This window comes from Rosa rugosa, chromosome 2, assembly GCF_958449725.1.
Source record: "Rosa rugosa chromosome 2, drRosRugo1.1, whole genome shotgun sequence".
NCBI lineage: Eukaryota > Viridiplantae > Streptophyta > Magnoliopsida > Rosales > Rosaceae > Rosa > Rosa rugosa.
Window position 1 is genome coordinate 55,735,831 of NC_084821.1, and position 12,055 is coordinate 55,747,885.

Sequence of the window (12,055 nt, forward strand, 5' to 3'; positions counted from 1 at the left end):
GACGTGACGAATCTTCTTGTCCCAATTGAGATGGGTGTTGTTTGTATTTGGAAAATAATAGCTGGCGTATGTATAATTTTTTTTAAGAAAAGAATCTTTGAGCACATTGCATAGCTAATAGTCTCTAATTTGGTGAAACTTGAATGGCAAATGTGAAATGCCAGTTGGGTTTTCATCAAGAAGACGTTTTAGGTCACTCTCAAGCTAATGGAAGATGCCCCGTACTTTCATTGCCTTTGGGAAGACAAGCAAAAAAGGTAGAGAAAGCTTCATTTTAAAAACTGAGGAAGTTTGATTGTGCTTGAATAATGGGAGATGGCTAGAGAGCAACTAACAATGTTGACAAGAACAAGAGATTTCAGCTAATTTTCTTCAACTTCTGGTAAGGTGCTAAAAGTTGGAGAGAATTAAGAATGGAAAATAGGTAAATAGGTTGAACAAATATATTGGTAAGGGGGATGGAGAAGTGTGTTAAGTCTTAGCTTAGCAAATATGTTTGGTTCAAGCTCAAGCAATATAGCCATGTTACTTCAGCTAACAACCAAGTGTTGGAAAATATTTGCCAAACAAGAGTTGCAAAGTAACTTCTTGTTGGGATTTTGTCTTTCTTCTGAAAATTAGTCCCTTATTTTTGTTTTACCATTGTTGAGATAATTTTATTTAGATATGATAGATATGTGCGATAAAACATGTACATTTTGAAAAACTATTACGATCGATGCATCAAGAAAAATCATCGACATCTAACTTGGAAAAAGTGCAACTATTTAAACGTACGTAGAACTCTTCTTGCCAACCCGTGTGCCACAATATTTAAAAACGGGAGGAGTACCCTCTGCTTCAGAAATCCACTTCCTCCTTAAGGACTTGGCCTCGTTTAGAATCAAGACTATAATCAAACCTTGAATCTCAAAGAGCTAGCTTAAGTGCAATATAATTGTCGTCACTCTTCACAAATACATGGTATCTAGTTCTAATGGTCAAAAACGTTCTTCTCCATACTCAATGCTAATTTTGAATCTTAAAAACGAAAGAATTGACTCGACTTAAGTGTCGAACTCAATTCAACCAACTTTTATACAACTCTCAATGGAGCAAAGCATAATCATGCCATTTGTTCAAATTCAATGGTTAGAACTTAGAAAGATAAAACAACTTCTAATGAAAGTATAAAGAAAATGATCACATTGAGGGATGATAATTACAATTAGATCAGGTGCTTAATTGGCTACTTGTGTATTGATAAAGATTGGTTTTATGGATTACACACAGATTAAGCATCATGATCATGGGACCACGTTGCTTGTATTCTAGCATCATATTTGATTAGCTCGAAAGTGACTAACGACCATGTTATAACATTACATTATGATTTTTTATCCAATAGGATTTTATTCGTTTTAAAAAACTTTCATAGAATAAGTATCCTTGGAATTATTGGGATTGTCAAGTGGGAATCAAGTACAAATTATTCTTTTCAAAATTGCATGAATGATGCTTGCTTTACTTGAGTGCTTCATTGCACATTGGTATTGTACCAACCCTATTTTCCATGGACTAATGCTAGAATGATGTATTTAGACACGATCTCTTTTCATATTATTAGAATCTATGACCTAGATAGAATTGTAGATTGTTACAATACAACTCCAAATCGTAATCTCTTTTATTTATTTGAGCTTGTTCCTTAACAAAAACAAGCCAACTTTGAGCTTATCTATACTCGACTCTTTCATTTATCTACTAGATTTCGAATCCGGCTCCCCCTTTACTAGAAACAAAGATAGGGGGTTCGACGGTTCTAACCAAACTTTTAGTGAATGCCAAAGGAGAGGGAACAATCACACACAACCCCATATGGTGCCATTAATTTCTTCCTCCCATGAAAATGATGTGTGAATAAAGTAGTAAACCTAACTGTACTCATTGCCTTGGCCTTGGTCCCCTTACTATGCAAATAGAATCACACATCAATTTCATGGGGGTCATCATCCATCATCATCATCACCATCACCTTCACCTTGTTCCTCTTCTCTATTCATTGATACACATGCACACTATTAGGGCATATTGAATAATGATCAAGGGCATTGCCCATTGTTTAAAGCTCATTGCTCAACTCATCACACCCACAAAGCCATACAAAATGAAGACATTGACACATGACCCAATGGAATTTGTTAATCCAAGTACCTACGTACTCAGAGAGAAAACAAACCAAAACAAATCCTCGGCTAAGTATCTTAGGCCCATGCTTTGTGCTTTGTTTGTTTCCTTTAAGCTTTTTAGGTATGAGACTTGGTGTAGAGGGATGGAGATATGTGTGTCACATAAGTTGCCCACTTTGGTGATATAAACCATATTCCAAGTTTTAGTTGGAGAGGAGGTGGGGCTGCCCAATTTTGTAATTGGACAGGTACTACAAGGCATATAATATGTAGAAGAATATGGATCCCCCAATTCAGAGAGGACAGGCATGTAGGGCCAGGTCATGATGGGAACCCTAAGGCCTATCCTTCCTTGTGAAAGGGGTCACTCAATCATGTAGTACTAGACTACAACTAGTACCTCCATCATATCACAATTATGTTACTTTTGCTAAACATACTTCTTCATCTTTAGAGTTTAGACATTGGACCCCCAACATATGTGAATGGTCCCCCCCCACAGCTCCCATATCAATCACAAACCCTAGTTGAGGAAAATATTTTATGAGACCTATGGGACTTTGTCAAGTTAGAATTCTAATGCATAGTTAATTAGGCATTTGTCCCCATCCTAATTTAGCATTTCCTAATTGGCATTGAATCAACAGAACCCTAATAATATTTCAATATCACTTTCTGAGTTTCTGCATGTGGAAGTAAATTACTATTGGTAAAAACTGCATAGGGACATTGGTAAAGTAATATTCAATACCTAATGGGTGTTGGCAGGCCTGCTCTGATTTGGTGCTTTTCACTTTTCTGATCACATGAATTCTCATTTTGCTATGCCAAGGGTAATGGCTTATATGTTATCTTTTGAAAGAGGGTTCATGATAAGATTCCATCAAAGATAGAAAGCATATACCAAATCAGTGACCTAGAAATCATATCTCAACAATATATATATATTTTTTCCTCCTTTCTCTTTATGTGGGAATTTCAATGACTTGACCTGCCATTGAGTTGAGTCCACCACCACTTTATGAGGTTGGATTTAGTAGTGTGATAGAATGGATGGAGTAAGGCTAAAGATTGAGAGGGACATTGTTTATTGCACATTTGAATCCAGGAAACCCCCCCACTTTGGATGATGAAACACAGAGAAAACAGAAGTTAAAAGTAGCATAAAAAGAGCAAAAGGAGGAGAACAGTTACACCAAAAACTATTCATTTATTTCCTTTCCGGACTTTTGACAGATTGGTATCTTCAAGTGCAAACATCATCACCCTCTTCCCACTAAAACAACAATATCCATGTGCCAAAGACCAAGTCATCTTACTAATTCCCATTGCTGGGTCCTTGCAGATTGTGGTTGCAACTTGCATACCCAACTCCCCAGAAACCTCTAAGATAGTGCCGCCGGCTGCTTGAGACGTTTGCTCACTAATCACAACTCTCTCTCTCTCTCTCTCTCTCTCTCTATATATATATATATATATATGAATAGAATACCCCACATTATAAATAAAAAGCCGAGAATACCTCTCATAACCGGGACCTCAATTTGAACTTGATTGGTCGATCGATCAGATCGTACCATTTATGTGCCATAACGGGCCTACTAAAAACAGCTCTCCATATTGGGTAAAATATTTGTGTTTGATCCCTCTTTCTTTGCATATAGTGGGTACTTTGTCTAAAGTGAGCATGTAATTCCTTGTTGTCTGCATTAGGCACCACTGCAAAAGCAGAACCAATAAATCATTCATGATGTTGGGTTGATGTGAGTGGGCATACACCAAAACCAATAGGCCCTTAGATTTTCTATATGAAATGACAATATGCATAGGATAGGTTGGTTTGGACTGTGTTCTCTTAAAATATATAAAGTGATTTTACTGGAATGATCTCTGTCAAGAAAGAAAGAACCAAGAGTGATTGAGAGAGATGAGAATGTACTATGTTTATCATCTTTCTTTTCCAACTTTTTGAAAGTTTATACATCTAACAGTGTGAAGTGGACATGAACTTGGAGATGAGGGTGACATTACAGAGAGAATCAGCTCTCTCTTTAATCCAATCAAAAGGAGGAGGACATTCTCCCCCCAAAAAAAAAAAAAAAAAAAAAAATCCAAAGGAGGAGGAGAAGATATTTGGTAGTGTCATCAATACATGGTGGTGGTGCCTGGTGCACGGCATCGAGTTGTTGACAGTTCACGAGGGGAGAATTGGGCCACAAATTGATCATGCAGAGCACAGAATTTTCACAAGGATTCCAACTCCAATTTGATGATTATGAAAGAAATTCATGTTTCCTATTCTGTCTAAATCCTAAAGTTTGGTTAGTGTATCAACTGCACTAATCATAACATGAAATCCATCACAAGGAATGCTATAATGCTCTGTTGATGTAATCTGTTTTTTTTTTTAGATTTGAAATTCAAAATTGCTTATCACAATTGTGTGTAATCATTTTCAATAAGATATAAACGATGATAATATTTTTCAAATCTATAACATTAACAAAGGGTTTTTGATTAGAAACATAGTTATTATCATATCATTTGTTATATGGTAACTACACTAAGAAGAATCCATAAGATACAGTAATTTCAAAACCAAATTTAATTAAAAGTATTCAAAAACTAGCAAACATTAGACAAAATCTCTTCGATACGTCTATATGCAAAACATTTGAAATAGATTTGACATAAACTGTATGCAAAGAGTCATTTGAAGTCCATTCGGTTTTTCTTTCTTCTAATAAGATGGTTATACTTGTATATATTCATCAATACTAAACCAAATAATTTAACCCTACGTAATGTCTACTAAACCCTCAGATTTGAAACCACTCATCCAAATGGAGCCTCACTATATACAGTTTATAAACTATACATGAATTATTTGACTACAGGATAAATTTACTATTTACTTGACTATGAATTATGAAATCCGTCACAAGGAAATGTATATGCTTTCCATATGTGATGAAAATTTTCCAAGATCTATATTGTTCACCAACCAATATTAATGTGTAAGAGATGCAAGAATCAAGCATAATCCCACAAATCCTTTTCATAGTGGGCACTCAAAGCATATAAATATATACAATTTTTCTTCATAATGGGTAGGTGAGACTTTGTCAAAATACTTGATGGTAAAAAAAGTTAAAAGAATCCATTGTTCAAGTAACAAACAAGCAGTACTGGTTCATAATATCAACCTTTTATGGTTTGGAAGCTTACCTTGATTTCCAAAACAGAATGGGCCATAAGAAACAACGGATCAAGGAGACTGAATTAGTATGTTGGGCCTATTACTGGGCTCCACAATGAACCCTACTACTACTACAACAAATCCAAAAATGACCCCGTAAATCAATCAAATCTGTCTTCTTAAGTTCAAAATGAAGGGATAGTGACTTCACAGGCAAGAAATGTCCCACCTGGTTGATCATATACCAAACCTAACATGGATGAACCATTGAACCCTGAAAAATGCATTCATTGTCACACCAGTCAACACCGATATTATAGGAAACCTCACATTATTATCATGGAAAAATATACAAAGGAGCTTTATGGTTGTTTTTTTTTGAAACATGATGAAGAACATATAAAACTGACTGGACAAGATAAGGAGTAAAATCTATCGTAAACTTCGCAATCTGTCGGCACAATTGTTTGTCTTGTCTGGTTTTGTTTAGTGATAGTTGCATCGTCAGAGGTCTAATTCCTAACTATAGATATGCATGAGAGTATATATAATATGTTGTAACTGAGGATGCATCAGAACCACTAAATCAGATACAAAATCGATGGGTTGCATAAGTTTACAGACAACCACACCGACCTAGACAATGGTTTACGAATCTTTTGATTAATTTCTCATTGAAAACTTTCTTCTTCTGCCCTCATTAGTCTTCAGGGGTTGAACATAGTTGTAATGATTTGGGAGGAAAGTAAATGTTTATGGGAAAAATTGAATCCAAAAATACGACTTCTAACCATTCTAGAAACGTAAAAGCAATGATGGGAGAAGAGACATATACCCGTATGCCCATAATCTAAGCACATTCAATCATAGCTTGATGACCGGCCTACAGTAGGGTTCACTCAGGAAAAATGAGTAGCTGGAAAGGAATAGGAAAACTACATGCATAAGCTTTGTTTCCTGAAAAAGATAGTCATATCAGTATTATTACTCAGCTCACCTTCACAGTTGTAGACGACAAGTAAGAATGAAATTGAAGAAAAGAAGGGGTTTCTTGTTGCTAGTGCCTTTAGCCTTTTATAAAGTCATATTAGACAAAAGGAGGATAACCAATCCTGTGAGTGTGTGCTATGATTAACCACAAATATTTGAACTAAGCAAATCAATTATCACAAAGTCTTGAAAAATACTCATCATCATTTAAAGGGGACTTGTTTTCAATTTTGAAGGTGCTCTCCAAAGTGCATAACCATAAGTACATGTTAACTTTTTAGCGAATCCATCTTCCTAAGTCACCATTTGAACAGGTTCTTTTCAATTTTAAGGTAAAAAATTAGAAATGTTAATCTCAAAAACATGGCCCCTTAAAATGACTCCTCGTGGGAAAGCAAATTCTTATCCCTAACTATGATGTCGACTATGACATTACACAATACACATGATCCACTTTCCAGAAAAGGAATTACTGATATGATGCAATACTGTACTCGAATCTCAAAAGCAGTTCACCTAAAGGATAAGCAAGAAAACAAATCACATGTGATATAATTTTCACAAATCAAAATACATATTGTCACTTCTCAATTAGTTTCAGCGGAATTTGAATAGATCAAAAACATATGATTGATCAGGCATATCAGTTTTACAGCAAGCATTTGAGTTAATCAGTACCAATATGAATAAGTTTAAGAAAAAAGAACCGGTCTTAAACATCTATACAAACATCTTAACTGCATAAACAACAATAGTAAAGAGGAGAAATATATACATTCTCGTTTCTATAGTTTTTGTTATAGTCCAGCCATCAGGCTCAAACTAACCAAACTGCAACAAGGAAGGATGAGCAAAGCATACAATTTGGATATACGAGGTTGAAAGCCCTGAAACATTAAATAAAATTATGGAAATTCTCATGTCCTTTAGGAGAAGACGGTTGCAATTACAAAGTCTCAGGATGACAGAACAGATGATGATAACTTGGATGTAACAACATGTTCCATAATTGAAACCCCATTCTATCTTTAAGATTTTGTTTAAGTACTGTTTCATAATGAAGGCAATGGGCTGCTGGGCCATCAACTTAGAGATATCCAAAAGTGAATCGATACAAACCAAAAACTACTAAATGATTTGCTAAAATTTGTGCTAGGAAATGAATTGATAGACTTTGTATTATAGGGGTGATCCATTAAATTCTTCTGGTATATACTTCTATCAGTATTTCCATATCTTAAGAGTAGATAAGATTTCAAGCACTCTAAATTGTTGTGCAGTGAGACCAGAGGCTAAAACTGTCGAGGACATTGTGACGATCATAAGATGATATGGTTAATATGATGATAATCATCAATTTTGCAGCTTTACTAGGATACAGCACAAAATTATTCAACAGAATTTGACTATTACCGCATTACATGAGTTGATCTATGTCCCACCACTAAGACCTACAAATTTATCATTATATAACAGGAGGGGACATTTGTTCGTCAAATTTGATCCATCCTAAGCTTCTATAAGAAATACAGAGCTCCTTGTACGTTTAATAGTTATGTAAATTAGATCAGGATGTTTTACCAAATGAAGCAGCAATTTAGAAGGTAAGATGTCATCCCCTTCTGCATAGTCAAACTGAGTAGTTCATGAAGACTGACACACCGGCACCATTCACTTCCTTGCTTTTGTGTCAGCAATGTCAAACCTCCTTGCATTCAAATAAGGAGAAGGGAATTCCAGTTTCTGCTACTTTCAAATTGCTCAAGGTAACTGGCATTTGTCCTAAAACCAGCAGGCAAATAATTATAAAGGCCTGTGGACCTTGAAAGTTCCCATCTTTTGATTTCTAAACTTTTTTCCCACTCCATCAGAGCCCACAAACCCTCTTCATTAGCCAATCGTTCCACAAGCTGCGACCGCTAGTGAAGAGTCCCAATTCTCCAAATGAAGATAAGCTCTTCCATTGACATCTTTAACTGCAAAAAAGTCAGGGTACTTTTGAATCAGTGACTTCTTGAAGTCATTCAGCAAATCCAATTTAGATTCAATGAACTCAATTGTTTCCATTGGAACCCTGCAATCAACTAACAGCATTATCTAAAGCTAAGTTAGATATGTATCAAACATGACAAAACCAGCGAGGATGGGAGCCATTCCAGGTTTATAATACTCACCCTTCTGTCGCATGGTATAGGCAAATGTAGAATGGATGACAGCATGGCTGTTGCAATTGTTACCTGGGGTCTGCACAGCAAAACAAAACATTCAGTATCATCAACATGCTGAACCATTGATCTAAATATTATGATCGAAAAATGAGTCATGACACAAGATAATGTTGGTCAGGAAACCAGATAATAGATTCGAGAGGAAAAAAAAGAAAAGAAAAAAAAGTTGACTATAAAGTAAAATAGGAAACTTAAGGGAATACCAGAGTAACTATATGTGCGTACACTTGAACAGTTTTGTAATCTTTATTCACGGCTTTGGTTCATATACACTTGGATGTTCTAGATACAACTGCACAGAGAGCGGTTGGCTACTCATCGACTTAATAGGAGTTATTAGGGGAGGTTGTTGCCACTGCTTTGTGTCTGTTGGAAGCCACAACCCTTCATTCTTGCTTGAAATTTCCTGAGGAAGGGACCGGAAGTATGCTGTTATCTCCCACCTGCAATCTATTATAAGAGAAAAGCTTACATGACCTAGCTGCAATCTTTAAAAAGAAACATGGAAACGCAGAAGAACCACAATTGTAGCGGAAGAAACCAGAAACAACCCAAGCATAGGGTCAAAATCGAATAAATTAAACCAAAGATGAAAATGCCAAGTTTAAAAATAAAAGGGTTGGCCAAGAACAAGAAATTAAATTCAATAGTGTTGTAAGATGCAATTCAACACCAACCATGAAACTGAGTACGAAAGTTGACTATGAACTTAAGGACGTACTCTGAGGAAGAACCTTAGTAGCGGATTCTATGAGAGGAAGCTTGATAAAGAATGACCTAAGTGAGAACTCCAGGTCAGCTTCTTTGACGTTTGAGCCACAAGACTGATCCACAGTGAGCTTAAACATAAATCTTTCCATAGGGTTGTTGTCACTGTCGAAGAAAATAACTGCTACTCTCTCCACCAGACCCTATTAGTGAAATGTATGTCCGTTTCAGTGAGATTACACGGAAAATGATGGGAGGAACAAGAAAAATACAAGAATAAGAAAGAGAAGATGCATGCCAAATCATTTTCACAGAAATAAAAAGTGTCTGCATGAGTCTGACCGAATCTTTATTCAGTTTCTGTCATGACAATATGAAATTTTGTATTGTTCCCATCACAGAAATCAGATTGCAATTCATAAAAGTGAATTAGAAAGCTAATGCAGGCTGCTCTCTGCATAGGTAGTTCATTGGCATATTCCTAATATGTATTCCACTTGTCTATAGCATGAATCAGTTAAAGAGAAGCAATCCAGCAATAATGAGAGAACTTATCACAGTGAATGTGAGCACATATTATAACTATGTTAGACTAAGGAATCCACATAGTCTATCTCTTTTTGCAAAACATTCCAGACCCCATTCATTATATAATTGAACTAACTAGTATGGTGATTCATCCCTAACACACGTTGATGTTCAAACAAACTACAGGATCTCAATGATGTTTTTTAGAAGTTTAAATAAACCATATTTTGACAAAAAAGATACATATTCGACGAGAGTGATCATTATAAAAGCAAAAGATGAGTAAAAGTATTCTTAAGGCGAGATGATGAATTCCACATAATACTAGTATTAGCCCAAATGCATATACAATTTAACAATTTCAACAACCAGGTCAGTAGCCTATTCCAAACTCAACCACTGACCTAGTAGCATTAGATAAATCGGCTAATTCTTGCAAACCATTCATTACGAAAAAGAAATTATATTGCAACACAAAACAAAGCAAAGAAATTTTTTCTTTTCTTAAAGGACTCACCTTTTTGATAAAAGGAAGAAGTCCTGAGACAGCAGAATGGATATAATCTCTGAGCTCAGGGTGCCGAGCTCTATGAACCACCAAATTCATATACTTCCTTCTCTCAAAAGCACCTTCAACCCAAAAACCAAGTATCAGCAAAAGCAATAAGCACTTTCTCTTGGGCTTTTATGGGTTTTGCTTTCTGGGTTGCCCAAATAATGGAAGAAAAACACAAACCCAATACCAGAAATTTTTCCCAGAAACCACAAACAAGAAATGGGCTTTGTGATTGAATGAGATAAGAACAAACCTGGAGGGTAAATTCCTTTGAGGAAAACGATTGAAGTGATTGCCACCTCCAAGAACTCGACCAGAATCCGAGCGGTTTCATCTGCGCAATTTTCAATTTGAATTACAAACACAAAGAAATAAAGCCAGATCCATTTTCAGAAGAGAAAAACAGAATTAACAAAACCTTGAGGAGACTGATTGTCTTTGCGCTCCATTATCTCTAGAGTGAGAGAGAGAGAGAGAGAGAGAGAGAGACTCTGGAAGCAGAAGCGTGCTTTGAGTTTGAATAGACGAACCCGCTCTTTGGCGGGTCTACCCGATTTAGCTCCCAGCCCGACTCACCAAGATCGGGTTATTCAACCCAATTCATTTTGTTTTCTATTTTGATATTTTCTAGGTCTTCAATATATATATATATATAGAGGCCCGATCACAGGCGGACATCCGCACTGTCGCTAAAGTACGGACGTCGACGCAGCAGCAGCTTCCAGGCGGCGACAGCGGCGCGCGGCTTGCAGGAGGGAGGTCGGAGGCATCCCTGACCGTTCTGGGCAGCGATCGAGGTCGGAGGAGATCGAGGTTGCACGTTCTGGGCAGCGGCCGGACCTGCAACTGCAAGCTTCTGGGCAACGCCGCAACCTCGTCGCCGGCGACTCCACCCGACTGCAGACCGGCTTCTCAGACCCCTAGCCCCCCTCCGGCAAGCCCCGCCGTGCCGTCGAAGCTTGATCGAGGCCGGAGGAGCGACGTCCGCACTTTTTCTGGGTTTGCGGACGTCCGCTCTCGAACGGCTCTATATATATATATATTTTATTATTTTGGAAGGAGGGAAGATTTTGAAGTTATGGGAGAGAAGGGTACTATATTTAGTGTTTTTATGTTTGAAGTGATTTATTCAGTGGTAAAAGAAAAAAAAAATTAATTAAAAAAGATTTTATTCATACTTTTAAATTTATTATCTATAATTCGAATAAATTTTTATGTTGAAATCAATCCTTATACCGTTTTCGGTGTTATTTTCTTCTAATATTTTCTCATCTTCCAACCTCACCACTTCCACAGTTCCACGGTCATAACACATTCATCATCACCCACATTTATGCTGTGCCCCCTCCCTCGAATTGTGACTAATCCAGCTTTAGAAATGTGCATGTCAATCCCGTGGATATCCATCGAGTCATTGCATCCGCATATATGTCCTATTGTATTCAACCCTTTAAAAGCAAATGCAGTTACCAAAACCAAAACCACTCATGACCAATTAGTCTGGTGACATGTACCTCAATTCTATGTCCAGACTAGTCCTTTACTTGGGGCGGCCTAGTAATTAGGGGAAGCACGGTAATGCAGACCACCAAACAAGTGTAAGGATGCGGTTACCCAGTTTGAATTTGAGGTGTCATTGTGATGTCAAGAAAAAGAAGTGCAGGCACGTCAAAAGACC

The 12,055-nt window shown here is 36.8% G+C and overlaps 1 protein-coding gene and 1 long non-coding RNA gene across 9 annotated transcripts; both read right to left on the reverse strand.

Moving 5' to 3' along the window:
* Positions 1-3,237: 3,237 nt before the first annotated feature.
* Positions 3,238-6,397, reverse strand: LOC133728760 (uncharacterized). 2 transcript variants are annotated; one of them, XR_009855985.1, is made up of 4 exons: positions 6,365-6,397; positions 6,203-6,283; positions 5,397-5,641; positions 3,238-3,887 (listed from the first exon to the last, which is right to left on the reverse strand). It is a non-coding gene; the product is annotated as an uncharacterized LOC133728760 (long non-coding RNA). The 2 variants fall into 2 exon arrangements; XR_009855984.1 differs by having other exon boundaries at positions 6,203-6,397.
* Positions 6,398-7,704: 1,307 nt separating this feature from the next.
* On the reverse strand, positions 7,705-10,862 carry LOC133728575 (DNA polymerase zeta processivity subunit). 7 transcript variants are annotated; one of them, XM_062155985.1, is made up of 7 exons: positions 10,796-10,862; positions 10,631-10,711; positions 10,339-10,451; positions 9,307-9,496; positions 8,819-9,035; positions 8,532-8,601; positions 7,705-8,333 (listed from the first exon to the last, which is right to left on the reverse strand). In XM_062155985.1, the coding sequence occupies exons 1-5, from the start codon at positions 10,824-10,826 to the stop codon at positions 8,836-8,838; spliced, it is 615 nt and encodes a 204-aa protein (XP_062011969.1). In that variant the 5' UTR covers positions 10,827-10,862; the 3' UTR covers positions 7,705-8,333; positions 8,532-8,601; positions 8,819-8,835. The 7 variants fall into 7 exon arrangements, with proteins under 7 accessions (XP_062011969.1, XP_062011971.1, XP_062011972.1 ...); XM_062155987.1 differs by having other exon boundaries at positions 7,705-8,431; XM_062155988.1 differs by having other exon boundaries at positions 7,705-8,441.
* Between the last annotated feature and the right edge of the window lie 1,193 nt (positions 10,863-12,055).

What these genes read in the sequence shown, in the direction of transcription:
- LOC133728575 (XM_062155985.1), bottom strand. Translation starts at nt 10,826, where the DNA reads ATGGAGCGCAAAGACAATCAGTCTCCTCAAG. An exon ending in AGACAATCAGTCTCCTCAAG is followed by an intron (nt 10,712 to 10,795) that starts GTTTTGTTAATT and finishes AAAATTGCGCAG; the next exon opens with ATGAAACCGCTCGGATTCTG. An exon ending in TTCTTCCTTTTATCAAAAAG is followed by an intron (nt 9,497 to 10,338) that starts GTGAGTCCTTTA and finishes TTTCACTAATAG; the next exon opens with GGTCTGGTGGAGAGAGTAGC.